General features: G+C 45.7%; 1 protein-coding gene and 1 long non-coding RNA gene across 4 annotated transcripts in view; one reads left to right on the top strand and one right to left on the bottom strand.

Annotated features, from left to right (window-relative positions):
• LOC142559530 (uncharacterized) overlaps positions 1 to 26,161 on the top strand; it is a 174,980-nt gene that overhangs the window by 52,166 nt on the left and 96,653 nt on the right. The window lies entirely within an intron of this gene.
• The window catches only part of LOC142559529 (uncharacterized), a 197,545-nt gene that overhangs the window by 28,026 nt on the left and 143,358 nt on the right, over positions 1 to 26,161 (bottom strand). For 2 of the 3 annotated variants that reach the window (XR_012823145.1, XM_075671111.1), the window contains exon 3: positions 17,798 to 18,052. The exons of the other annotated variant lie outside the window; for it this stretch is intronic. Coding sequence is in view for 1 of the 2 variants with exons in the window: in XM_075671111.1 (XP_075527226.1) it covers positions 17,798 to 17,947 (150 nt within the window). In the remaining variant the exon portion in view is untranslated. The remainder of the gene's footprint in view (positions 1 to 17,797; positions 18,053 to 26,161) is intronic. 3 annotated transcript variants of the gene reach the window in all.

Below are 26,161 nucleotides of genomic sequence, written 5' to 3' on the forward strand. Positions count from 1 at the left end.
AAGTTTATGAAGCCTATAATTTTTTTTTCTAATTGAAGTGATGCTAAGAGGCAATTCAGGTACTGTGCTTCACCTATCTACTGTATAATTTCTTATAGAGTGGTCACGCTATTGGTGAACATTGTGTGTGTGGGTGGTAGGGCCCTTTTCAGGCAGCCTCTTCTGCCTTCATTCGTTCCTTCCCCTGACCTGTAAAATGTCACAAACAATAAAAAATGAAATGAAATCTTGCTCCGCCATTGTAAAACACAAATGTAAAACGTTACGGAGTCAATGGGTGCTCGTGTGCGAAGAGAACGCGATCTAAGAATCTTCGCCCATACTCACAAAAAAAAGTGTAATCGTGCTAGAACTGTTCTTATGAGCAGGTACCAGCCTATCTAGATATTGGAGATATTATTATCAGAGTTTACCAACCAATGGCAAACGTCACTCAGGAAGGGTGAGCTTTGTGAAGTCGACTCCTTGTTCTTCTTCGCGCGTTAATGATATCGCCTCCTCCCCTGACGACAGCGAGCCGCGAAGGCGGCACCTGCACCTGTTTGCCGGCAGCATTGTTGATGCCATTACAGACATGGCTGGTTATGACGTACGGTTCCCGTCGCTCGATTCCATTCCTTTCTTATTATCCGCCAATCCCGGCCGGCCGATCCCGGTGATAACGGGGACAGAGTGCTGTTTGACCCATCGGCGAAGGGTGAAATGGCTTTCCAGTAATTTTTGAAAGTGGGTAATAGTGTTCGAAAATGTTTATTTCAATTTACATTAACTTCTTTACCTGAATTTATGTGAATTTGTGACCTTACTTCACGCCTTTATATTTTTAATTTCGAATACCAGTTTTCGCATTGTCAGATCAGTTTTCTTTCCGAGTATCTAACTGTCTAAACGAAAAATGCCAGCCGATCCCGAAGATACTGAAGCCTAGTAATGTGAGCCGATCCCGTGGGTACGTACCATTGGGCATGTGCCATTGAGTAAGCGCTGACTTCGCGGCGGCGCCACTAGATGGCATAGCGTGTTCAGAGGGAAGCGCGAGGGAGGAGCCTGGCTTCAGTATACGTCTCATACATGACGCGTTGTGGCTATTGGCATACTTGGACAGTCATCGTAGATAATGATTTCGCGAGCTTAAACTGCGCCAGAGACGAGTCACCGAGGTAGAAGAAGACAGGACGAACATGGACTAACAACTGGTCTATTGAAATCGCACAAGCTGTCTCTTCGAACTACGCGCATGCCCAAGCGATCTGGCTTGGGCATGCACATAGTTCGGAAAGGCAGCTTGTGCGTAACATCTCCCAAATACCATGCAGTAAAACAAAATGGAAACAGGAATAGCGTTGGAATAGAATAATTGCATTACATCAGCAATGCTTTTCCAAAGTGTAGCCGACAAGCTTACATGGTTCACCTGTAGGCGGTATTTAAATTCACGCCTCAGTGAAACAGAAACGAATCTCGAAGGCTATGCTCCGAGGTGGCTTCCGGCTCTTAAAGTGCCGTAGTGTGGTCTCTCCGCCTCACTACTTTGCCGCTGTCTCACCAGACAGCTGCACTTTATCGCATGCCTGTGCGCGATAATAGATATATTACTCTGATATATTACTCGCGATATTTACTCTGGGGCCATCGCAAAGCACGTCAGACGTAACACAATAAACCAGTCGGTTATAAGCTCACCTGGCGGCTCTAGCATCGGTGGCTTTCATGCACATACCATGAGAACATAGGAACAATTCCCAACATCAGCTCGGAATTAAACCGAAGAGCGGGTCCAGTAATTTTACAAGTGTTGAGCAAACATTTTGCGAACACATGGCTCGAGTCCGCCTGCTATGCAGCCTAGCCAATGACGCCCCCCTTCCTCCCCCTCCTCAACAGAATGCACACAATGCGTGTAGAATAATGTGACACGCAACATATACTCTGGGAATGTGGCCCGTAGCTCGCCGCCCTGCTCTCAAGTTCCAGCCGCAATCGCCCCCGAAACACCCGGTGGCTGACTCCAGCCACTATACCATAAAATCAAGAATGCCAGGCGGAATTACTTGTGTCGGCTTTGGCAAAATTCACCGGTGAGGGTGCGGGATGAGAACCTCTGAAAACCCATCTGCTTTATTAAATGAAGAACTCTCTACCTATCTCTTTGAAACGGACCTTCTTCAAATGTTTTGCCATGTATGCAATGTACGTGCAGGTGGCCCCCATTGAAGCCTTCGCGAGGTTGTAAAAAACGTTTCGCAGGCTTGCGAATATCACCAAGGCTCTCGCAATGCACGGAACTGCGTCCGGCACGAGTCTCTTGGCACGGTCGTTAAGTCCATGAGAAATTGTGTGAGTAGTTCGTCACGTGTGTCAGGTGTTGAAGTGTATAGGGAGCAATAACGCCTCACGCTCCGTATCGTTCTTCTCGCAGCTTTCGAGCATAATAGCTGTGCGACCAAGTGGCCGTCTCGACAGTTTCCCTGGATCCTTTCTACGTAGTGCATTCATATTTTAGAACTGTTAACTTGGCGCACGTCATCAGCTGCCAAGTCTTCTTCGGTGACGCTTAACAATCATGTTCGGAAAACAGATACCCCTTTACCTACACAGAGATGCCACATGACTTACACTACATTATTGTAAAACTTTACTTCTGGTCCTCATCCCTACCCAAGTTGTGCGGCAGCAAGTATATAAATCTGAAGTCATCAACAATGATTGAACAAGAAATGTCGCTGTAGCCACCATTGCGACAAGCCGATGTCTTCGCCAGGGCCTCCATCTTGCTGTGAACTTCTGACCTGCTTGAGTAAATATAGAAGCCGTTTGAGGCATTTACGACGCACCGATGAGGAGGCATGGCACACTTAATGCCGCAGCATTATTAACATTTACACTTCGTCTTCGTTCTGTTCATCATACGTTGCCATTTTCATTGCCCAACCCTACCACCAAAAAAAAAAAAAAAAAAAAGGAGGCCAGAGCAAGCTGGCTCAAGGTGGAACTCTTCCTTTTTCTGTACATAAACACTTCCACTCTTCGTAAAGTACACCTTTATATTTTCTTCTAATGCTTGCGACTTCGACGTTCAGTCTTACGTGCGTGAAATTATTTCTCTGATGCGAAATTTTCAATGTTTCCAAATCACTCTTCACTTGTCCTTTTCTGCTTGCCACAAGAAGAGTATCGCCATACTTTCCGCAAGCATATTTTTGAAGGGGCTTCTATGCGAGATCTCACGGAACGCGATTCCTGGCGACGTTCCTTTGTTGGAATCGGCATACTGTAATCTGTACTGAGACTGGACAAAAGGCAACGATCGGCTATCGGCGAGAAGGAATTTCTTATTCATGACGACGCATCACGCCATCGGGGGCCCCGACTCATCGGAAGCAAAAAATAACCATTAAAAAAAAAACACTCGGAAACGCCCTCGGTCGAGATCCAAGAAGTGCCAAGACAGACCTGAACGTGCTGTATGCGTCAACGTGCCAGGAGTCGAGCGCTTACAGCGCAGCTGCCGAGGTTATACGCCGCGAGCTTTCGTTTTCTTTTTTCGTGTGTGTATTTGTTTGTTTCTTTGTGTGCGTGCGTGTGTTTATAAGCCTGCGGCAGTGCCAAGCTGGGGTGAGCAGCATCGTTTTCTCATTGCATTCAAAGCAAGCAAGCCGGCAAGCCGGCGAGCAAGCGAACAGGCGAGAAGGCCTCGGTGCTCCCGATCGAAGCGACGTACGGCGGCGGCGACGGTTGTCGTGCTTGCCAAAGGAGAGAGAGAAAAAAAAAAGAATCAACAAGGTCGAGACAGAACAAAAAACCCAGAAGGAACTAAATACTGACTAAAAAATAAAGAATCGCAGCGAGGATAGCGACGACAGAGAAGGGTGGGCGTGCGGTAAGCGGGATGCGCGACAGTGTGCTCGCGCACTCTGGCGTTTTCGCGGTGATCGTGGTCGTCGGCGGATCATCGGTGTTTACCTATTTATGCAGGCACGACGGCGGCGGCCAGACGGTACGGCGCGCCTTGCTCGCTTCGCGAGGCGGTGTGCGATTCTCGGCGCCTCTGCTTCATCAGTTATGGAAATCAAAACGCGCGACGCCGCCAGCCACCTCAGCCAGTTATAACCCGAGGCGTTCAGTTGACTGGACGCGGCCGACGTTCCCCCGCGTGTTTTTTTTTTCGTTATTCTTTTATTGACTCGGTGTTTTCTTTGTATTTTCTTTCTTCACCTTAGCACTAGGAACGGTATAGGATGCTCCTTTGAGCGCTCAGCGAGACTTGGCGACACCGAACTTATTGCGTAACGTTGGGGCGGCTAGACGATCACCCAGTGTCCGTGCCCGAGGCTCTTCTGCACCACGGCCTCTGCCGATCGTCGGCCTGGGAGGCATTGAAAGAATTTTGTGGGCTTTTTTTTTTTCATAACGGCTGATTTGTAGGAGTGCCTTGGAATGGGCGCGGCGCCGGTTCTGTTCGCATATTCTCCTTCTCTTTGCTTTCCTTCTCGCCTCTTTCTACTCTTCTGTTTCCCATCCCCAGCGCCGCGTAGCCGACCATACGCTCTTCTCGTTGACACCCCTGCTTTTAATCCGCATTTTCTTTCTTTCTCCTTGCGTAGAAAAACAAGAACAAAAACAAATAACCAAGAATACTGGTGCAGTATCGGACTTTGGAACCGCTGTCTGTGTATTATATGTATCAAATGGATTGTACCTTGAACGAGTATGAAACAATATGCCTTTATTTCCATAAACGTACAATTTATGGGGGATTTAAGGGAAAAGTTGCTCGCAGCAACTTTACGGGCCTTAAACCCGGTCTGCGGACGGCAGCAGAAGGCACAGACACTGATTTTAGAACCGACAAAAACAATACATAAGCAAAAAAACAATGACACGTTGGCTTAGACATTATGCCAGCAAACAAAAATGCAATGAAAAAAAAAACATAACAAACCATAAAGAAACTGCTACGCAATCAACAGTGTACACTAGAACAACAAAAGCAGTGATAGAATAATTAACAAAGTAATCATTGTAGGAAAGAATAAGACATGATTGAGCCGTTCCCAGAGGCCGACATCAAACGGAGATGCGTGACGACAGTCTACTTCAGAAAAGAGTCACAAACAACAGATTAATTCGTCTTCGAATATCACTGAAATGCTCATCTAAATGCGATACAGGAGCGAGAGCCTGACGACTTAACCAAATAGTATTCGCAAAAAAAAAAAAAAGAAAAAGAAGCACTTCGAGGAGACCGTGCTGTGGGCCATGGAAAAGGTAGAACGTTGGAAGTGGTCGTAAAACACCGCGGTGTTCGCGAGTATACGATGATCGTACAAATAGCGCGGGGTTTGTCTCCTAGTTTGATGAACTGTGAGCACCACCCGTCAATGCGCGGCCGAAGCGAGGAAATCGAGGCTCCGGAGAAAGAAGTTGTAGTGGATGCGCCATTGCGGGTCTGAGCGACGCTGCGTTTTACGCACATTTTTTTCTTTTCTCTTTAGAGCCGTTTGCCTTGCGGCGACGTAGGTGCTGTTTAAATCAAAGCGTGGCGGCTCCTTCTCCTCCTGCAGAAATTGCGGTAGTGGTGTAGGGGACTTTTCGTCCGCGAACCAAGGCCCGATCGCAGCTTGGGAGCTCCTTGAATATTGTCTCGAGTGTCACGCGCGTATACCTGGGGTGGAGTCGCAACAGGCGGCGAATATCCGATGCCGATGTTGGAGCAGCGCAATTTGTACAGTTCGTGGGGTAGTCGAGTGTCGGACGCCAGGACTGGGTGACGTATTACACGCGCCGCAGTATGTGCTCCTATAGCACAGACAGCAACCTTAGCGCAGCATTGCATCATGATTTCGCCATCGTCAGTAGCAATGGCATAATAGCTGATCATCTCCAACACAAATCCTTTATTGCACAGACGTGTTGTAAATTTGAATGGTTTAGAAGAAATTGACTGCCAGAAAAGTTCTTTATTGTTGCTGCTCAAGTTTTACTTAAGAGTTTCAAGAAGAAAGAAAGGGGGAAAAGTCATTGAACTGCAGATGCTGCAGTAGTCAGCGTTACTAGGCATGCGCTAACTACGGAAGTTCTGAAACATTGTCATTCATTAGCTTTCCATTAAAAAAATTACGTAACGTGGTCATTTATAAAGTCGTACGAGGAACTGCATACGAACCAGTTTGAACACACTCTTGCCGTCACCTTTCAAGAGAAACAACACCACTTTGGACAAGACTGCTTCGGACAAGACAAGCAGCCTTGAAGTATGTTTTTAATACCGTGAATTGACAGGAAATTACTTTTTGAAGTAATTTCTCCCCTTGTGTAATGCCTTTCGGCCTTCAAGGAGATAATAAATGAAATCAAAATGAAACGAAAACGCTGTTTTACATGCCTTCAATCACAAAGTAACTGACACCTCTGTGCGTTTCGTCGGACAGTTTGAAAATAAATATCTCGAAAGTGGTGCAGTCCAGAGAATTCATTCCAAGTGGACATGCTTCGCGTGCTCACTAGCTGCTATTCGTGCATTAAGATATGTGCCATGAAATAATGAATAAGAAGTTCATTAGACAATCATATTAATTATTTAATTAGGCATTTTACTTTCTCGTAGAAGTAACGGTCACCTCATCGAGTAATTTAGAACAAGAGTTTAGAATTGTGCTATCTGCCGTAGCCAATTTTAAAAGGAAATTTGGTTCAGCTAAGGGAAGAAACACCCTGTATATGAATAACTTGCACAGACCTGATTGGTGGCACGCCTCTTGAAATCATGACAGCGAAACTATGCTTCACAACATCCTTCACCGCTTCATATAATAAATCACTTCGCATACAGCTCCGCGGGCGTCCGACCTCGTGTTCGAATATTTTACGTAGTCACTTCTGATGTAATTTTGGCATCACACGAGCGTTTGTTGGTCGGCTGCCTTCTGCTAAAGTTCACGGACGCCACCGGCGAAAACTATGTCCCACATCCACCGCCGCATGGCTGTCTAGTTGTCGCATGGCAGCATGCATTAATTTTAACGGCTTCCTCGATTTTCTACGTTTGGCGGGCCATGTTTGCGGCCCACTGAGTATCTGTCACAGTGTGTGCGCGCATTCTCGGCCATTCTGCGAAAACACGGCATGAGGCAACGCAAGCCTCCAGGGGTACAGAAGCCCTGAGAGGAAACTTTAATTCGCTTTAAAATTTTAAAGTTTAAAACTCCTGCTTCCCCTGTTCGGACGCATGCAAAGGCGCAGAAATGCTCTTTGTGAGATAACCACTGAATTGGCTTTAGTGAAGTCTGTTGCATTTAAGAGAGCTATGTAAACTCTAGTGACTCTCTAGGAAGGAACTTTCTTATTTAAGGTATGGAATTTCTTACGAAAATTACTCAACGCTGGCAATTTTAGACAAAAAATTAAAGGACGAAGTTTACCGATCCGTAACTGTGCACTAAAAGTAGATATGGCAGTTCTGTAAACTGCACGTGAAAATGAACTCTTACAGTGTTGACGAGGGTTTCGCAACAGCCCTGCTCACAAATTAGCAGTATATTTCTAAGCGGTCTATCGCACATAAATTTCGTTTCGTTTGAATGTATTATTAGATGGAGTTTAGAATTGTGATATCTATTTGAACTTAGGAATTAGTTGTAAACAGTTGTAAACTTGTTATGTTTTTTTTTCTTACAATCTTGCAGTATTTAACAATATTTATTAAAAAAATTGACGGCCTAATTGATAAACACCTACGCTACAGTCACTAAATTTTTGTGCTTTTCTTTTAAACGCAACAAATCTCACAAAAACGGTCAGGAGCTCCAGAGCGAAAGCTTCCTCTCTATAATGTACTTAGATACGTGTGCCGATTCTCTCGTCAAAATCCAACAGCGCGAAAGGAACACCAGACAATAGACTCAGACAACAGGTGTGCCGAGTCATAAATTAAGGTTAGATTACGCTGACGAAATATGCTATACATAGAAAGAAAGACAGGTAGTTGATATACTATATAGGGTATTCAAATCGCAAGAGCAAATCATGCCGCTCATGAAACGTACTTCATTGTTTCGCGAGGCGGTTGGAATATGGCTAACGCGTGAACCATAATCTTTATGCACAAGATTCTATTCGACGTTGTCTGTATGCGTATATCTCGACAGTTAAATAGAACGTTTCGTTGCGAGTCAGCGCCCGTTCTGCAGGTCTGTTGCCGGATGTTACTTTTTTTCGCGCAACCTACCAACTCCCCCAATCTACCGTTTCGATGTACCTCTCTGTGCCACTCTCTCTTTTCTCGCCGTTCTTTTCTCAGGAGGCGCGAAACCTCGCGTTCATTCTCGTGACGCCACTGCGGCAACGCGTCAATTTGTGAATCCGCGTGAACTGTACTTTGCGTTTCCGCATAGCTTGTGAATCACCTACAGTGGGTAAACGTCGCACGACGTCAGAGTCGTGACCTTCGCGCTGCACAAAACATAAGTATTACGTGGTATTACACGTTTCGTAGGATTACGATAAATGCATTCTTAAGCGTCGCGTTTAGTTCTACAGCTGTTAAGTAACCGCTTCACGAAAGCGTCGCTTCAAATAGATTTTAACGAGGTGCGTTTCATCTGCATTTTTTTTTATGACAAGGTACACAGGGAAACATTTACTTTCTTCGCATATTTGGAGATGTTGCATTTAGCATCTGATCGGGATTTTTAGACATGCGCTTTGAACTTTTGTAACGTAGCGGTCGGTAATAAAAGCCGTTTTGAAAAGCGATCGTGCCCTTGAGGCGTGTTCAGGCCTTGGAAAGATACAGCGTTAGAAAAGCGTGCGATGCGTGTGACCGCTTGTGGTTTCGGCATAGCTTGAATCCCTACGGGACGGGGGAATAACGCCTGCAACCCGCATGTTGCGCCCGAGAGTTGTGTGTTGAAAGCGAGTCAGAAATACCGCAAAATTTATGATCGCAAAGACGGGATACCGCGCGGTTGGGTTGTGGAAGATAAGAAAAGTTTATTTCTGTACATCGTAAACTCTTGCTACGTGCAGTCATGTCGACTGGAGCTAAGGCCACAATATGTGTGCATGTTCGTACAAATTCTTCTGCCGCCTTTTCTTTTTCTTCCTTTCTTTCTTTCGGTGTACCTAGAAAGCACATGTCCGAAAAATTTTCTGGATATTTATAGTTTACAAATTTCTTTTCGTCTCGTGTTCGGCGCATGGCGTGATTCCTTCTTGAGGCAGTTCATTTTTCCCTAGGAAACACGAAGTGGCGATTGCTGGGATTCACAGAATGAATAGCGCTCAGTGATCAGACACATTAGTATAACAAAGAATCGCACACAGCACCCATGCAAGTGCCGGCTGAAAATACGTCGATGCGCTGGGTTTTAGAAATGTGCTTGCGCTATCGACCCCAAGTCGTCTGCTCCAAATTCGGGTACTTCAATACTTGCCAGAGGTGGTGGTGCGAGCTTCGTTATTTATGAGTCAAATATTGGCCTCCGTACCCGGGGTGGCATCTCCTACATCAGGTAATCCAACCCAGAGTCCGTGATATTGGAGGGATATGAGTGAAATAAAATGGGACTGAAGAGAGTTTGAACGCGAGCTCGTAGGCGTGAATCCATCGAAGAAAACAGCGCTAAAACATGGACGAGACAGGAAGAAGACAGGACCAGCGCTGACGGAGAGCAGTCTGTTTTATTGTCCGTGCACAAATATATAACGTGAAAATGAAGGGGTGTTGGGAAGGTAAAGAGGGTATAATGAAAATTCCAGTCCGGCATGAGTCTGAAGATAAAAAAAAACGAACGAAAAATGGGATCATTAACTCGCGCCCGGAGACCATCTGGTTGAGTAGATGAGATAAGCCCTCAATGAAGACGTCTTCTTCGGACGTGTTTTGTGGCGGTGAGAAGAATTCACGCATGTTCAAAATTCGTACGTTTCCTTTACCAGTGGACTACAATGTAGGAAAACAAAAACAAAAAACAACAACAAAGGAATCATTTATAATGTTTGCACAGACAAATATAAAAATGGTGACACAATATAAATGTTCGTGTATTTTTCTGAGTTGAATTGAGCAGCTGCTTAACCCGCCGTGGTTGCTTAGTGGCTATGCTATTGAGCGGCTAAGCACGAGGTCGCGGGTATGAATCCAGGCAACGGCGGCCCCATTTCGATGGGGGCAAAGCGCGAAAACACCCGTGTACTTAGATTCAGGTGCAAATGAAAGAACCCCAGGCGGTCTAAATTTCACGAGTCCCCCACAACGGCGTCCCTCATAATCAGATCGTGGTTTCGGCACGTAAAGCCCCATAACCTAATTAATTTTAATCAGCTGCTCGGAAATTACTAAGTGTTCATTTCTTGTTTCTTTCTTTAGTCAGTGTAGCTTGTGCTAAATTCAACTTGTTTTCACGCAGTTATGGAAGCTAATGAAGACTTATGGAGTGTCCTCGCTTATGGTTGCGGGTGATGTATGTGCATGGGGTTTCTCTGTGACTCAGCATCGCGCGCGTGCGTATAACATAGCGCTGTGGTGGCAGACGTATTTCGCGTAGTCATTATCGGCTTCGCACCAAGGCAGTTGAAGCAGCTCTACAAAGGCTACGGCGTCTCTTTAGGTCGAGGCGCGGTAATGGCGAAGCACGGGCAATGGCGAGGTCGCGAAACGTGGCACACTTGGAATTCTCCGTCACGCGTAACAATGTACCGATCTATTTATTGCTATTATTGCCTAAACCTGATTTCTAAAGCAGCTGAAGGACTCCTTGCCAGTATATTTTTGTTGACATATAGTATTCATTTCTTCAACCAGCACCACTGAAATTCATGGACGTTTCATCACTATCTTTCTTTCTCTCGGTGTATTGCTCATATATTGAAGAACAAGAGCCTGCGGAATTGGTGGAAGCTTCCATACCGCATCAGCGTGATGTTCTTGAACTTCTTCAAGCACGAAAAGGAAGATCAAAGGAAACAATGACGTGTCTCACATTGAAGCAGCCAATAAAACTAACTCGTTAGCTCTCTCACGTAAGCACGAAGCTAGAGCTTCTCATGGTAAGATAGTTTCCCTGCGCCGCGAAAAAAAAAAAAAAAACCTTTCCTCTCAGACGAACTTTTTCAAGCTCGTTTCAAACACGCGAAGCATGTTCTTTTAGCCATTCGGGCACGTTATTTTTGTTTTCCTTTATTTTTGTGTGTGTGTGTGTCGCGGGTTGCTTACTTCGAAATGTCCTCCTCCTCCTTTATTTATTTTCTTTTTGGAACTTTTCCAACGTGTCGGCGTTACGAGAAGAGTGTGGTTTCAAACTTTCCGCGGTCGTAGCGGATGATAGAGAGCTTAAAAAAGAAAGAAAGAAAGCCGGAGTGACTGAAAGGGGCTACGAAGGAAGAAAAAAGAAAGAGAAATGCCGAAAAAGAAGGATGGAAGTGTGTGGTGCAGAAAGAGAGAGGAGGAGGAGGAGAGAGAGAGAGAGGGCGAAGCTCTAACGTGCCCAAGCGCGCGCATATTATCTCGGCGCCCCGGCGCTATGCCTTCTCCGTTCTTCGGCGAGGTTCGCCCGACCCAGGAACGAGCGTGATGTATGATGGGGGCTAGGCTCTCCTCTCGACACCGAGATGAGAAGTGGGCGATATGCCGCGACGTGTGTCGTTCGCATACTTCTAGCTTTCTTTCTCTCTTATTTTCTAACTGCTTCTATGCTTCACCATCACCTATTAAAACGAAGCGACGATATATATATATATATATATATATATATATATATATATATATATATATATATATATATATATATATATATATATAGAGAGAGAGAGAGAGAGAGAGAGAGAGAGAGAGAGAGAGAGAGATAGAGAGAGAGAGAGGTAAGTGCGTAGATATCGATGTGAAGGGGGGGGGAGAAGGGCAAAGAAAAATACTTGTCCATCCCTTTTCTCGTACGGCTTCCGCTTTCATATGCAGGGTGTAGTAAGTACGGAGAAAGAGCGGCACGGTCTATACGTCTTTCGAGGCGCCGAGGGCGCGGCGATATCTTTGAACGCTTCAAGCTTGCGAGGGATCGTCTTGAAATTTGGCACCGCGAGGCCACAGCGGAGAGCTCTCCGAGCTTCTAGATCGCTTGCTTCGAGATTGATTAACATTACTCGTTCTTTTTCTCTACGGCACGGTGAAATATGCGCGTGAGGAAACTTGGCTATCGCTATTTCCTTTTTCTTTCTCATTCGTCGCAGGGTTCTGGGGGGTTAACAGCTAACCACTTAGGTGACTGCGTAACCATAGCCAGGCGGCTCCTGCTGGGGCGATCTCTTCGCGTTAGGAAATTATATAAAATAGATTCGCTATAGCTTGCTGCTCCTTAGATAAGAGGTGAAAGGCGAGAGGAGGTTTCGATGCTTTTTTTCGCAGTTGTTTTAATCTGTTGCAGGCCGACATATAATGTCATTGCACATAATATTATACAGAAAAGTAAGCGGCTATGCTGTGGTGTATGTTGGTTACGGCACTGTGTGTGTTTCTGTTCATGCGTGTGCGTGTGTGTCGGGAATTAAGGCAACATGTAGTACGTCGAGTATTGAACCTTGACGTAAAGAAATATAAGAATAACATTCTTTAGGCTTGCGCCATACTTATTGATCCATCATCTCCGAACAAAAGCATATGTCCCTGAAACTATGCTATTGAAGTGTGTATCTAATGGATACCAAAAAAAAAAAAGCTTTTGTCATGTAGCGTCATTATCGTTCTGAGGCGCTGTGGCAAGCACGGTGGCTCATGAAGTTAGTGTAGAAAACAAGGAAGACACGGCAAATGAAGCACATACTGTCAACTGACTTGTATTAGAAAAAGATGAATCCATACCCGTAGTTGTATCAGTAGCGGCAATTTACATGCACTACTAGGAAAAATATGGAGAAAGACAAAGATAAATGGATGAGAAAAACAGATCTGACGCGCGTCCCACTTGAGTCATAAAAACAATATTATCTTAGGAATTGGGTTTGAAGGTGAGAAACTGGCACTGCCGGCTCGCTTAAGCAAGCTTCTGCACCAGCTGCAAAGATAGAGACCGAGGTTCGTACCAGTTAGGATTCGCCATTGTCAGATTATTTATTTATTTATTTATATATATATTTATTTATTTATTTCAGAGATTTCCAGCGAAAAGGAAGCAGATCAGTTTGATTTCCAGCCATCTAGCTATGCCACCAAAAATGTTGGCCGATGCAGAATATAGTGCAGTTTAAAAGAAATTCCACAGAACGAGTACTTAAAACGAAAGCTTTAGAGTGTATATATAAAACATTCAAGTGTGCAACACCCATGGTAGAAGAGTGCATTTTGATAGGAAGGAGCGAGCAGGAGGCAAGAAAACTTTTTTTTTTAGGCCAAGAGCCGTATGATGAAAAGTTCGTTCAACAACACTCAAGAACGCAATAATACAGCTAGGATAAGAAGCTAACGAGGTGATACGCGGAAGCCATAAGGGGCCGGGACCCTGGTCAAGTTAAGTTCACCGCTTCGTTCATCTCCTCCTGTCAGGAACTTAAATTGAAGTGAAATTGAACCACAAGTGTTTCTTTAATGTACCACTCGAACGTAGGATCTTCAATAGCACCTTGACCAACTTCTGATGGGATTTACCATATTTATTTGTTTATTTCTAAGTACCTTACAGGCCCCAAGGGGAGCATTGAGTAAGGTGGGCGTCATTGAACAAATGACAAGAGAAAAGAGAGATATGAGCGCTAAAAAATGTGAGAGCTGGAAATGTTTAAAATGATCACGTGCTTGCAGAACAGTGTCACAAATAAAAACGGTAAATCAATACAAAGAGTTGTCGGGAAAGGAATGAAAAGTACAATTCACGGTAACATAAAAAGCGATGTAACACTCGCTCAAAATAACGTATATAGCGTGAGCACATAAAGCAAACAAAATTGAAACAACGATAACAACAACAAAAAGAAAGTCATGACCCACATGTGACACGTATTATATGACATAACATATGTACAGATAAATACATTTGTTATTATGAAGACTGTAGGTTCAGTAGTTGTCTGAATTTATCATTGCTCATTTGAGCGACAGTGCTATTAGGAAGCGAATTCCAGAACCGAATCGCTCGTGGTAAAGCCTAGAAGTTAAATGCGTTTGTGTAGCCATAAATGCGAGTGAGGCTTAAATCATTATAAAGTCGTCGTGATGTGCAAGACGCGCGTTCCAGTGGCAAGTTTGATGGCTTCATTTGGTGGATATATCTTTGGAGCAAGGACAGGAGTGCTATGTCACGTCGGCTACTCAGTGATTGAAGGGAAAGGTCGAGTTTCATTTGAGCAATGCTTGACTGGTAGCTGTAATTTCGGGAAATTAATCGACTAGCTCGGTTTTGGATGGCTTCTAACACGCGGATTAAGTATTCATGGTAGGGAGACCATATAGGGGACGCTAACTCAAGCTGAGGGCGTACAAATGATGCGAATGCTAATTTACGGATGTTAGATGGGCAATTACGCAAGTTGCGACGAATATACCCAAGAGATTTGGAAGCGTTTGCGCATATGGTTGCAGTGTGAAAGGCCCAGGAAAGGCTCGGTGAAAGATTTACGCCTAGATATTTATATGCTGATGCCTGAGATACTATATTTGTGTTTATATAATAGGAACAGCTATGAATTGATGTTTTTCGAGTGAATGTCATTTGTTGGTATTTAGATGAGTTAAGTTTCATTTGCCAGCCTTCACACCATTTGGTAACGAGATGAAGGTCCTCTTGAACAATGCGATAGTCATCAAGGCTGCGAATTGTTCGATACAATATAGAATCATGGGCGAAAACACGCATGCAGAATGAGATGTTATTGGGCAGATCATTGACGTAAATAAGAAAAAGCAAGGGTCCTAGTACGCGTCCCTGTGGTACACCGGAACTGACATATGCAAGGGGTGACGTAAGATTATTAACTACTGTAAATTGCTGACGATTTCTTGGGAAATTACGAATCCAGGAAAGCCTTAAGCAGTCTAATTTGAGAATGGTTAACTTGGAAATTAAACGGCAGTGAGCCACACGGTCGAAGGCTTTGGAGAAGTCGAGAAAAAAAGCAATCTGTTTGAAGATTATGGTCCATGTTAAAATGCAAGCGATAGTAAATTCTAGTCACTGCGTTTCACATGACAAGCCTTTCCTAAACCCATGTTGGTTAATAAAGAAAAAATTATTTGATTCCAGATTATGATATATGTGAGATGCAATGATATTTTCAAGCATTTTGCAACAAATACTTTTCAATTTTTGCTGCTACTTTTGTGTACTCGTATTAATTTTGCAATTTTCTAGTCTAGCGGAAGCTGGCCTGATGATAACGACTGGCGGAAAATAATGCATAGAAATTTGCTAGATAGCGTGACTGTATTCTTTAAAATTTTTGAGTTAATACTATCGACACCCGAAAAAGTAGTCAACTTAAGGTTATTTTTGAGAACTGTGATACCATCCTCTGTTATATCGATGGATTGCATGTACTGGTAATCTAGATCAGTGACTTCCGGCAGGATTGAATGATCTATTGTAAATATGGATGAAAAAATGCATCAAAGACGACTGGGCATTCCTTGTCACTGATTGGAGCTTGATTGCCATCACTTAGTGAAATGTGATACGAGCCACTATTAGGTGAAATCGCCTGCCAGAATTTTCGGGGGTTGTTTTTAAGTAGTGAAGGTAGATCTTGAGAGTAGTATTTTCCTTTAGCCTCTCTTAAAGATGAGCAGTAAACTTTCAAAAATTAGCAATATTTATCCCATATCACGGGTGAGTTTGTACGCTTTGCAGTTGCGTATATCCTTTTCTTCTTGTTTCTTAGCCGTCGAAGATACTTGGTGAACCAAGGAATAACAGTCTATCGCCTGTTATTCTGATTTGGGGTATATATGTTTCCACTAAAGCACACAGCTTTTCATTAAACAGAAGCCAGTTTTCGTTGACTGACCGAGCAGAAAACGAAGCTAAAAAGGTGCCAAAAAGAAATGTCTCAAGTTCTTTGTTAATATTGCCATAGTCTCCTCTGTTGTAATCACCGATGGTTTTGTTTGAGACGCCTGTAAATTTCAAGGGTGTGTTAAGAGTAAGTTGTAGTAGCTTGTGATCGCTGAAACCGTGTAAGCAAACAACTTCACCAACTGTTTCAGAAGCGTTAGTGAAAACTAAATCTAAAATGTTAGTGCCACGGGTGGGCTGGGTAATTATTTGGAATAAATTGAAATCTAACATTAAAGAAATGAACTCCATTGATGTATGTCAAGAGGATGATAGGTTATTCCAGTCTATCAAAGGAAAATTAAAGTCGCGAAAAACATAGACAATATCAGCTTGACAGAGCTCAAAGGCTTTAGAAATACTATTGCGCAGTTCGACAAGAAAGTACTGGTTTGTATCGGGAGGACGATAGCAACATCCTATCAGTAGCTTGTTTCTGTGGGTTTGACATTCAGCCCATACTATCTCAATACTGGAATCTACATTAATAAGTTGTGAGGTAACTGTTCTTTTGATACCAAGGAGTACGCCACCAGCTCTCTTTTCGGTGCGATCACACCTTAATATGTTAAATGTGTTATCATGTGGAAATATTTCATTATCCTTATTTCAGGGTGTAGCCACGTTTCAGTAAGAACAATAATATCTGAACTGCAGTCATCAAGAAATGAGGCAATATCGTCGCGTTTAGGCAACAGACTTCGAATATTTGTGAAAGATATTGGTAATGATGGTGCGATGACAGGTGGCTTTGACTTACTGCGGTTCACATCAAGCAGTGTGGTTTGCTGCTATTTAACACAAGGAACAACTGTATTGCGTGCGCTATCAAAAATATAAATGGCGTCCCCAATGCGTAGTCGATTGGTTGACAACGTAAACGGCTTAGCATCTGTTTTCGCAAAAGCAATTAGCTGCTTTCTTGCCTGCCGGGTAGCTGGCGAAAAATCCTCGCGAATTGAAAAACCAGACCCTTTTAGTTTGCGTGCAGAAGACGAGATACGGCCTTTGTCTTTGAAAAATGTCATTTTCGCAATAATAGGCCTCACTCTGGCTTCCGTAAACTTCCCTAATCGGTGCACCCTCTCAAACTGCGCAGTTATGAATTCCGTGCCCAATTTTTCGGAGCGAAATTGTATCCCTTCTTTTTCTGAAGCAGCCCAGTTTTCCTTAGCCTCATCTGCTATTCCAAAGAAGAGCAGGTTGGATCGTCGCATACGGTTTTCCGCATTTTCACATCTAGAAGATATTTTATACAGCTGATTGGAAACGTCACGCAATATTTCCAAACAGGTTCCAGAATCCCCAGCTGGTTGATATGGCACAGATGATTCCAACGCTACTAGCTTCATATTTAGCAGTTTAATTTAGTTTACAGCGGCAGCGCGTTCTTCGTTCTCTCGTATCAAGTCACTGCGCAAAGCCTTCTCATTTTCTGCATGTTTGCGTGCAGCTTCCACAGCAGCTGCCTGTCTCTTTTGGAAATTTTTGCAATCGGCTTGCATAGCATCCACGGCGTCTTCAGGCTTATTTATTCGTTCCACGGCAGCAGCGAAGGCGTCCGCCTCAACCTTCGACATTGGACCGGGATTCTGCTCGACGTCACCCGCGAGGACAAGTAACAGCTCAAACAAAGTAAAGTACATTTTTCATAACAGAGTAACCGACCGCTTAAACGCGTCCGTCCACTCTGTCGGGCGCGACATCGCTATGATGCAATAATCGCTAGATTTAACCGAAGCAGCACCTGCCAGGTAACTAACCTGCAACAATGACATTGGTGAGGAAGGCATGCTTGAAGCGATGTCGTGCCCGAAGCGGACGATGGCTGGCTGGCTTTTAAATCCTCCGTTGACTGTGATGGCTGTAGTATCAGTTCCAGGTTGCCAGACGAGTAGTCGAGCACGATCCATATAAGGCCTTTCATGCGCAGCCAGATCACAGGCTGGGAGCGGTCCAGTTTCGCCTTGTTGGTTGGTCCCGTAGATGATGTAGCAGTAGGCCCATGTTGTGGCAATCTGCAACAATGGCATTGGTGAGGAAGGCATACTTGAAGCGATGTCGTGCCTCCCTAGTGCGCCCAACCCAGATAGACCCGTATGAGCCGACACTCTATGATTGTCTGCTCCGAAAGCTACCGGTCCTCGAGACAAGCCAACGCGGTCGCGAACGACCGCCAGCGGGCGCTGCATCGAGGACAACTAAAAATAATAGTTTTCTGGTTGCCGCAATCGTCAAAAACAGCAGTGTCAGTTATTCGTATAGGGAAACGAAAGGACTTCGCGGAAGCTTTACCAATCGACAGAAGGGTTTATGCGGTATACCATGTATAAATACACCATGCCAAGTTATGCTCGGCTGCCGTGATAACTCGATAAATTAGGTAGCAGTATCTTTGCTATCATCAGAGCTGCTGGGTTGTTAGCATAATTACCTATTTAATAAAAGAAGAAGGCTCACGGCTTAGCTCTTGCAAAGCACGAACTATTGTGCTCTAGCGCTGTTAACCCTAGTTTTGCATAGTTTGTCTTCGCTTATCGTCGGCATGTGCCACTCGGTCTGTGGTAGTCTCCAACGAAGCTCTTTCATGCCCACTTGGATTATTGGGTATGTGCAAGTAGGTGGGTGTCGCACTTCAATGAACGTATTTGACCATGCGCGTGGCATATACTTTGACGGTCTCCTTCGTCCGTCGAGTCCTCATAGCTTGAACATTGGCGTCTGCATGGCGTCGTCGTTGTGGGGGAGTATCGTTAGCCCACGCTTTTCTCATTGCTCACGTGGTCACGTGGCCGTCTCAGCCGTAGTTGTGCGTTCCGTCGAGACCGGCGCTCCGCATTGACCAACCCAGATAGACCCATCGCCTCATCCATGACCCATCTCCGGCGAACTGCGACACTATCTGCGGGACGAAACTATCTGTGGGACGAGGAGAACCACGTATAACTACGCGCTGCGCTTCCCCCACCGGCAGCAACTGCGGCCGAGCGCGGCTTCCTATTGGCTGCAGCTGTCGTGGCGCGCGCGCTCCGATTGGCTGCGCCGTGCGAAGCGGGAGCGCGTCATTGGCTGCAGGTGGTTAATATAACCCAACGCGTGACGTAGCTACTCCTTGCCTCCTCTCCACCGCGCGTCGCGGCTGTTGGCTCTCCATGATCACGCGGCGCACGGACCGACGCACAATGGCTTTTCACCGGATTGGAAGCCGTAGCGCTAGCGCACTAAAAATGGCACTTTTGGTCGAAGGCGAAGCATTGAAATCGATAAAAAGGTTTAGCGTTCCACTCTAGTTCCTCGCACAGTGTCGTAACAACACGCGGAGGCGACATGGTGCGTCGCAGTAGGCGAGGCAGCTGCATGTTGCGCAGCATGAACAGCGCCTTGTCAGATACCAGGCGTCTCACAATGGTGGCGCGGTGATGGTGCGTCCACTTGGCTTCACTAGATGCTTTTTTTTTTGCACGTCTCTGCACTACACGTCTCTGGAACCTTCGGACTCTCTGTGCACGGGCCGGGCGTGCACCATCGATACGGGGACAGCGCACCGGTTCTCATGGCGGCGCCCATGGCGGTGGTACGAGCGCGTTTCGAATGTTTGTAGAATTGATCGCAACAAAAATATATTAAATTTAGGGCTTCGTCGGTGCGTTTATAAAATACCGCGTATCTTCCTTCGGCGATTGTTTTAAGCATCGCAGTGTGCTTGCGCAATGTTCCATGCTCAAGTAAGTTTCAAGGAAACTCATAAGTTAGGCTGGCCGCTGCTTGGCTATCCTCTTGATCTTTTATTAGACCAATAATTTTACAAGAAGAGTTACGCCGGTCTTCATCATCTGTTAATAAGACGGTGCCCATTATCGTCGATTTTTCACATGCAGAAACGCAATCAAGCAGAGCACTTGCGCGTCCAGAATTATAGCCCTAAACGAGCAAATTAAGCGGTAGGTCTAAGGTAAAAATGGGAGTTTCTCCTCAGCTATACCCCTCCTTACATGCACTCACGCACGCACATCACGCATGATGCAATACGCGTAATCGCGAGCTAAAAATCGATCAGAGGGCATTGTAATACGACAGAAACTAGCTCTATAAGTCTTACATTATGCAAACCAATCTCAGCGGGTAACCTAGTTTTACACAACGCTGATCGAGCGAGAGCACACAATTGCTTGCAACTACACTCGTAATGAGTTCTTCCTTTCTGGGAATGTTTTCCTAATCTCAGACCCGCGGTGTAATTTCGTAAGGCATCTGAAGGCACCCGCGGATATTCCCGAATATCCCGTTGCGTCGAAAGCCAAAAATAACCTCCCCCATCCCGCAGCCACGGGAGGAGACGAGCCGATTTCTCCCGACGGTTACGTCATCTAAGTCTTTCACGCACCACAGAGTCGCGTTACGCAGTCACGACCAGGTCCCGGATCTCAACAGCAATGTACTTGTGTCCTCTTGACGCGAGCGCGGGAAGCTCCGCGTTATCTTGGTGCTGCTATACGTTGTTACTCGTATACAAGTGTCGCAGCAGGCAGATGCAAAGTGTCGCGTTCCGGTGATGGCGGAGGCAAATTTCGGAAGTGATTCTTCATCCGGAATGACACTATGGTGGTCGGATGGTACGCAAGTGACAGCAGCTCCGTTCTAAAGCAGACTGCCAATGCTGTGAGGGTAGGCACTCTGGGAAGTACGTTGAGGAAGGTACGCAGCGGGCAGCTGTGTTAAAAGGAAAGTGAAGTAATTGAAAATGCATCATCGCGCGCACAACCAACTTGAGTTTACCGCAAAACGACGCTATGTCCAACTGGACCAGTTATTCCTTTCGTCTAGCAAGGGATTGAATTACCCCTCCCTGCATTTCTCTCCGGCTCTTGTCTACGCTTCTTGTCCTGCAGTAGCTGCTCAACTACTTTATTGCTCCATTTGACTACAGAATGTGTGTCTTGCTCATTGCATGTCCACACAAGTGTACCTCAGTTAGGGTTAGATCATTAAGTCATCTTTCTTCGCTTTTCTGTGGACCTGTGCTAAACAGAACACAAAGCATGTTAAGGTGCGTCATCATGCTCACACCCATGTTTAGCCCACCGCAGAACTAAACTCTCTCCAAATGGTATAGTTGTCCCTGTCATGTAGCCACTTCGTCCAACTGTTAATCTTGAATTTTCTGGTGTTGTTACTCGTTGCATTTTACCTTTCCCTAGAGTACGCTTTTAAGCGGTAGATTCAGGGGCCCCGTTAGCCAGAAAATCGGGCGTCGCCGGCGTTGTTCGTGTGTTGACCATGCGTTGGCAATGAGTTGTAGGTGAGCGAAAACTCCCGATGGAAGCAAACAATTAATGAAATTCGTAAACAGGTCAAAGAATGTTCACATTGATGCTAATTTCTCAGGGAGGTTCCAGTAACGAAAGGAAAGTTAGCTGAAAAGAAAATTGGGGTTTAAAGGCAAATCGAACCCAGGACCTTCAGAATGCGAGTAGGCCACGAAGGTTCGTTTGTTCAAGCGTGTTAGAGGGTGGTCGTACTGAATGCTTTGTGGTCCTTGACTGAGTAAAGTGTCTCAGAGAAATGTACTGTTTCTTGCATGGTAATTCTGTATACGGAAATTAAGAATGGGCTAATTAAACTGAAGTGAATGCGAGTGTTGGGGTTGTGCATTATATTTAAACAAATTAATGTGTGTGCATGTGTGATGTATCGATAAGCAGGTTGTGTTGTCTTGCTAAAGTGTCTTACAGAAACCTACTGATGCGCACATGGTAACTGTGAGTATGCTAACTAGGAATGAGGTAATTAGATTGAAGTAAAGGCGTGTGGTGGTTCATTGCATGAACTTGAATGATTGGATTCATTTGTAGGTTTGAGGTCATGATGAGAAACGAGAGTATGAGAAGCAGTCAGGGACCCTTTAATGCTATAGTGTTCTACTCTTAAGGGCGAAGCTTAAAGGAGGCTATGGTGTTGGGCTGCTGAGCACGAGGTCGCGGGATCTAATCCCGGCCACGGCGGCGCAGGCGAAATGCGGAAACACCCGTGTACTTAGATTTAGGGGCACGTTAAAGAACCCCAGGTGGTCGAAATTTCCGGAGTCCTCCCTCTTAAAGGCGAAGCTTAAACGTCTCCCAAGTTTTAGGTCTTCGCTTTCCACTCAAGCCCTATGTTACACCACTGGGAAACCAGTACCCTTTTCTGCTCTATTCATGTCCAACCCAGCTTGCTAGATAATGAACTTGGGATCATTCATTATGCGATGTGTTTATTCTTTTTTTAATGACAACGTACGTAATCATATTAATTTAATTACCGAGAACGGTTGCACACTACTCAGTTTCGGGACGAGCTTCTTTGTCCTTATGAGAAGTCCTTTGTCCTTTGTCCTTAATTATGAGTAATGGAAATGTTCCATTTCCATTACTCATAATTAAGTTACGTGACTAATTGATGCACTAATTAGTGAATGCTTTTTTCAGTCTAACGTGGTGTGGTACGTTTGGTTAGAAACAATAGTCGTACCGAAGAGGAATCGGGTGTGCCCCCTATACGGGGTGTCCGAACTATCATGAATCGAGTTTAACAGCTAACAATCACTTATGTCGTGCGAACAAGACCAGTTGCACGTTGTTTAATATAATAATATAATATTTGGGGTTTTACGTGCCAAAACCACTTTCTGATTATGAGGCACGCCGTAGTGGAGGACTCCGGAAATTTTGACCACCTGGGGTTCTTTAACGTGCACCTAAATCTAAGCACACGGGTGTTTTCGCATTTCGCCCCCATCGAAATGCGGCCGCCGTGGCCGGGATTCGATCCCGCGACCTCGTGCTCAGCAGCCCAACACCATAGCCACTGAGCAACCACGGCGGGTAACGTTGTTTAATGCATTGCCGAGATAGATACCACCAATAAATTCAGTTATACAACAGAAAGATCTGACTTCTAGTTCCTCTCCATTTTTCTTGTCAGGATGTCAGTTAGGCGGTTGTAGAGAAACGTACCTAAGACGGTGTTAACAAGAGGTGTTTTCAGCAAGCACCGGCCGCGGTCGCCGCATTTGCATGAACGCGCATGTACCGCGCGTTAAGTGCACGTCAAGGAACCCCAGGTGGTCGAAACTAGAGTCCCACAGCATGGCGTCCATCGTAATCATGGTTTCGCCACTTAATACTCTAGAAGTTTCTTAATTCAACAAGCTGCACATCGCGTGTTTGCTTTTTCTTTCCGGCAAATATGAGAAATGGCAAGGAATATGAAAAAAAAAATACCCACGTGACTGCGCATGCGTGTGCACGGGACAGAAGCGCCATCGAACACTCTCTGTAAGAAAGCAAGCTGTTACTGGGCCGAGATGGAGGCGACAACAGCACGCGTCCTCTTTCAACGACGCACGAATAGCTCCCGGTGATTACAGCATATCAAGGTCAAGGAAATGCGCCATCAAGGAGTTACGTCGCACCTCCCTGAGGTGCGACGTAATCTCAACGCATTTCTCTCGCGTCTACCGCTGAATCATCCCTGAATGTTTTCCTTCTTCGCGGGCTTTCTCTATTTGACGGAAGAAGTAACCACGCGATATGTACATTGCTAGGAACACCTGATTTTATATGCATCTTGCGATTCTTTACAACGGGGTAATTGACATCTTGCCAACTAGAGGATCGAATAGAGTAAGATAATTAAGTTTAATAGTTGCATGTCAGGGACTAAAAATAATTACTGGCAGTTTCTCAACGAAGCCTAAACAGGCGCTTGGTTTTACTCGTGCACAATAATCCGTGTTATTATTATTTCTTTAAATCTTGGTGTAGAAGCTTTCGTAGCAAGCGTATTACATTGCGATCGTGCAAATAAAAGTATGCACGGCTAAAATTGCGCTCAGAAGGATACGTACTTCACTCTGAAGAGGAAAGAAGCGCCAGTTTGCAAGACGCTTTTTCTTTCGCCCTTAATGAATTTTAGAACTATCCCTGTGCTGCATTTAGACCACACGCTTCGTAGCGCCACTCGCAACCTCAGTCCTCTGCGTGTGACGTTTCCTGAAAGGCCTCTGCGCTTTCGTCGACGCGCTTGGGCGTCGTTCCCACCGCGGTGGTGCGCTGATCACGACACCGGAGTACGAAAGAAAGGGCGTCTACCCCGTCCCGTTGCTTCGCCTCGCTCTAAAAAAAAAGTATCGAACAAGCTAAGGGAGAAAACGAGACGACGCAGAAATCAAGACGTGTTCCCGGCATCGACTAGAAAAGTTGGGGGCTGAGGATCTGTCGCGAACCTTTCCGATCCGGCCGCATGCCAGCCAAACCTATGGAAGCCCGCAGACCGCTCACTCTCCCGCTTTAAGCGTGGTCGCCGCGTAGCGGCATTAACACTCAATTTAACGCGAAACAGCCGTCACGCCCGTCTCGTTTCTCCTTGCCGCGAGTTGGCCGCTGATCCCCAAACTCCACTGCGTCGCCGCCACCGCCAGCAGTTCAGCGAGCGGGACATCGGCACAGAGAGAAAGGAGGCGTTGCCCGCGGGCGTCAGCCGGCTCCAGCGGCTGCGCAAGGGATTCGCCTGCCCAGGCTCTTTGCACGAGGAATCTGCACTTGCAGCTTGCGATGCCTTGGCTCTGCTATTTGGTGCGGCCTGATTCCCCCCGGCCGCGATCGCACCGACCCACCCTTCAGCTTGTTTACCTTAACAGGGTTGCCAGTTCTAGCGTTCATCCGCCGTGCTGGCTTAGTGGCTATGGCGTTGCGTTGCTGAGAACGAGGTGTCGGGTTCGATACCTGGCCACCGCGGCCGCATTCCGATGGGGGCGGAATGCAAAAGCAAAAAAAAAAAAACAAGAAATGCTTGTGAACTGTGTTTTAGGTACATTAATGAACCCTCTAAATTAATAAGGTTCCCGAAACTGCATAGTGGGTTACGAGGGACGCCCTGGTGGAGGGCCTCGGATTAGCTTATCTTCATCATCAAATAGCATGATGATTATGGACAAGGAGAAGATTAATCCGGGGCCCTGCTCCACAACGTCCCTCATGAACTGTCGTGCAATTTCGGGACGTTGAGCCTCACAATTTAATTAAGCAGTTCCGTCTTTCACATACAATAAGCAGCCAGTTCAGGGCTGTGGTAGTCAGCGACAGAGCCGAATGGCAAAAGCCTATACCAGATTGCGAGGTGGTCGAGAGCCGCATATCGGGACGTCGCCTGTGCGCGGTGGCGCTGCACCAAGTCGATCGGTTGGAAGCGTTGGGAAGAAGGGATTCCCGACATTCTCCATTCGCGTGAATTTCATCGAACGGTAAGCGCCACGACAGGGAAGAGCTGCAAGGTTACCGCTTGCGTGGCAAAGAATATTGTGCTGCAGAAATGACAAAACCACGAGTTAAATGGAAGGTTGCCGTGGTCGTCTGCTTCTGTGGCGGATACTACACGCGGCGGCTCTCCATTCCGCTTGCACGTGTGCCGTTCAACTGTGACTACTACCATGCAGCGCTGAAGACGATAGCCCCCACGCGGCGCGCGTTTCTCTACCTGGAAGAACTCACGTGCTCCTCGCATTATGCAGGGCACGACGAAGGTCTGATCCGGCTGCGCTAAGTAAACCCAAGCTGCTTGGCCAGAAAGCTCTCATCCCCCCCAACCCCCCACCACCCCTTCATGTAATAATTTGCCACATTCGAATTCATTTATTTCATCTTGGCCACCTTGCACCGTTCCTCTAGATATCCAGTTATCGATTAAGCATAACGTACGACCTGCCCAACTCCGCCTTCTTAATCTTAACTAGGATATCATGTGCTTCCTTTTTATCTGTAACGCTTAGTGCCGCGTTCTTACCTGTCCCTTAATGTTGTAACTCATAATCTTCCGTGGCATCGCTCGTTGAGAGTTCCCTAGCTTGTTCTTTTTTTCTTTTTTCTTTCTTTTTCAAGTTGCTCTGTTCGCCTCAAAGTTTCAACATCATAGGGTAGTGCTAGCAGAATACAGTGGTTGTATACTCTTTCGAATGATATCAGTTAGCTGCCGTTCACGAAAGAAAGGTGTCCGTCAAGAGCGATTTTCTTCCAGCACATTTTCTTCGCCTGCTGCGTCTCCCTTTTGGCAACTGGGCTTGTGTAAACGTGCTTCGTCATCAGCTTCAAAGT

The sequence above is a fragment of the Dermacentor variabilis genome, chromosome 10 (genome assembly GCF_050947875.1).
Source record: "Dermacentor variabilis isolate Ectoservices chromosome 10, ASM5094787v1, whole genome shotgun sequence".
Taxonomy (NCBI): domain Eukaryota; kingdom Metazoa; phylum Arthropoda; class Arachnida; order Ixodida; family Ixodidae; genus Dermacentor; species Dermacentor variabilis.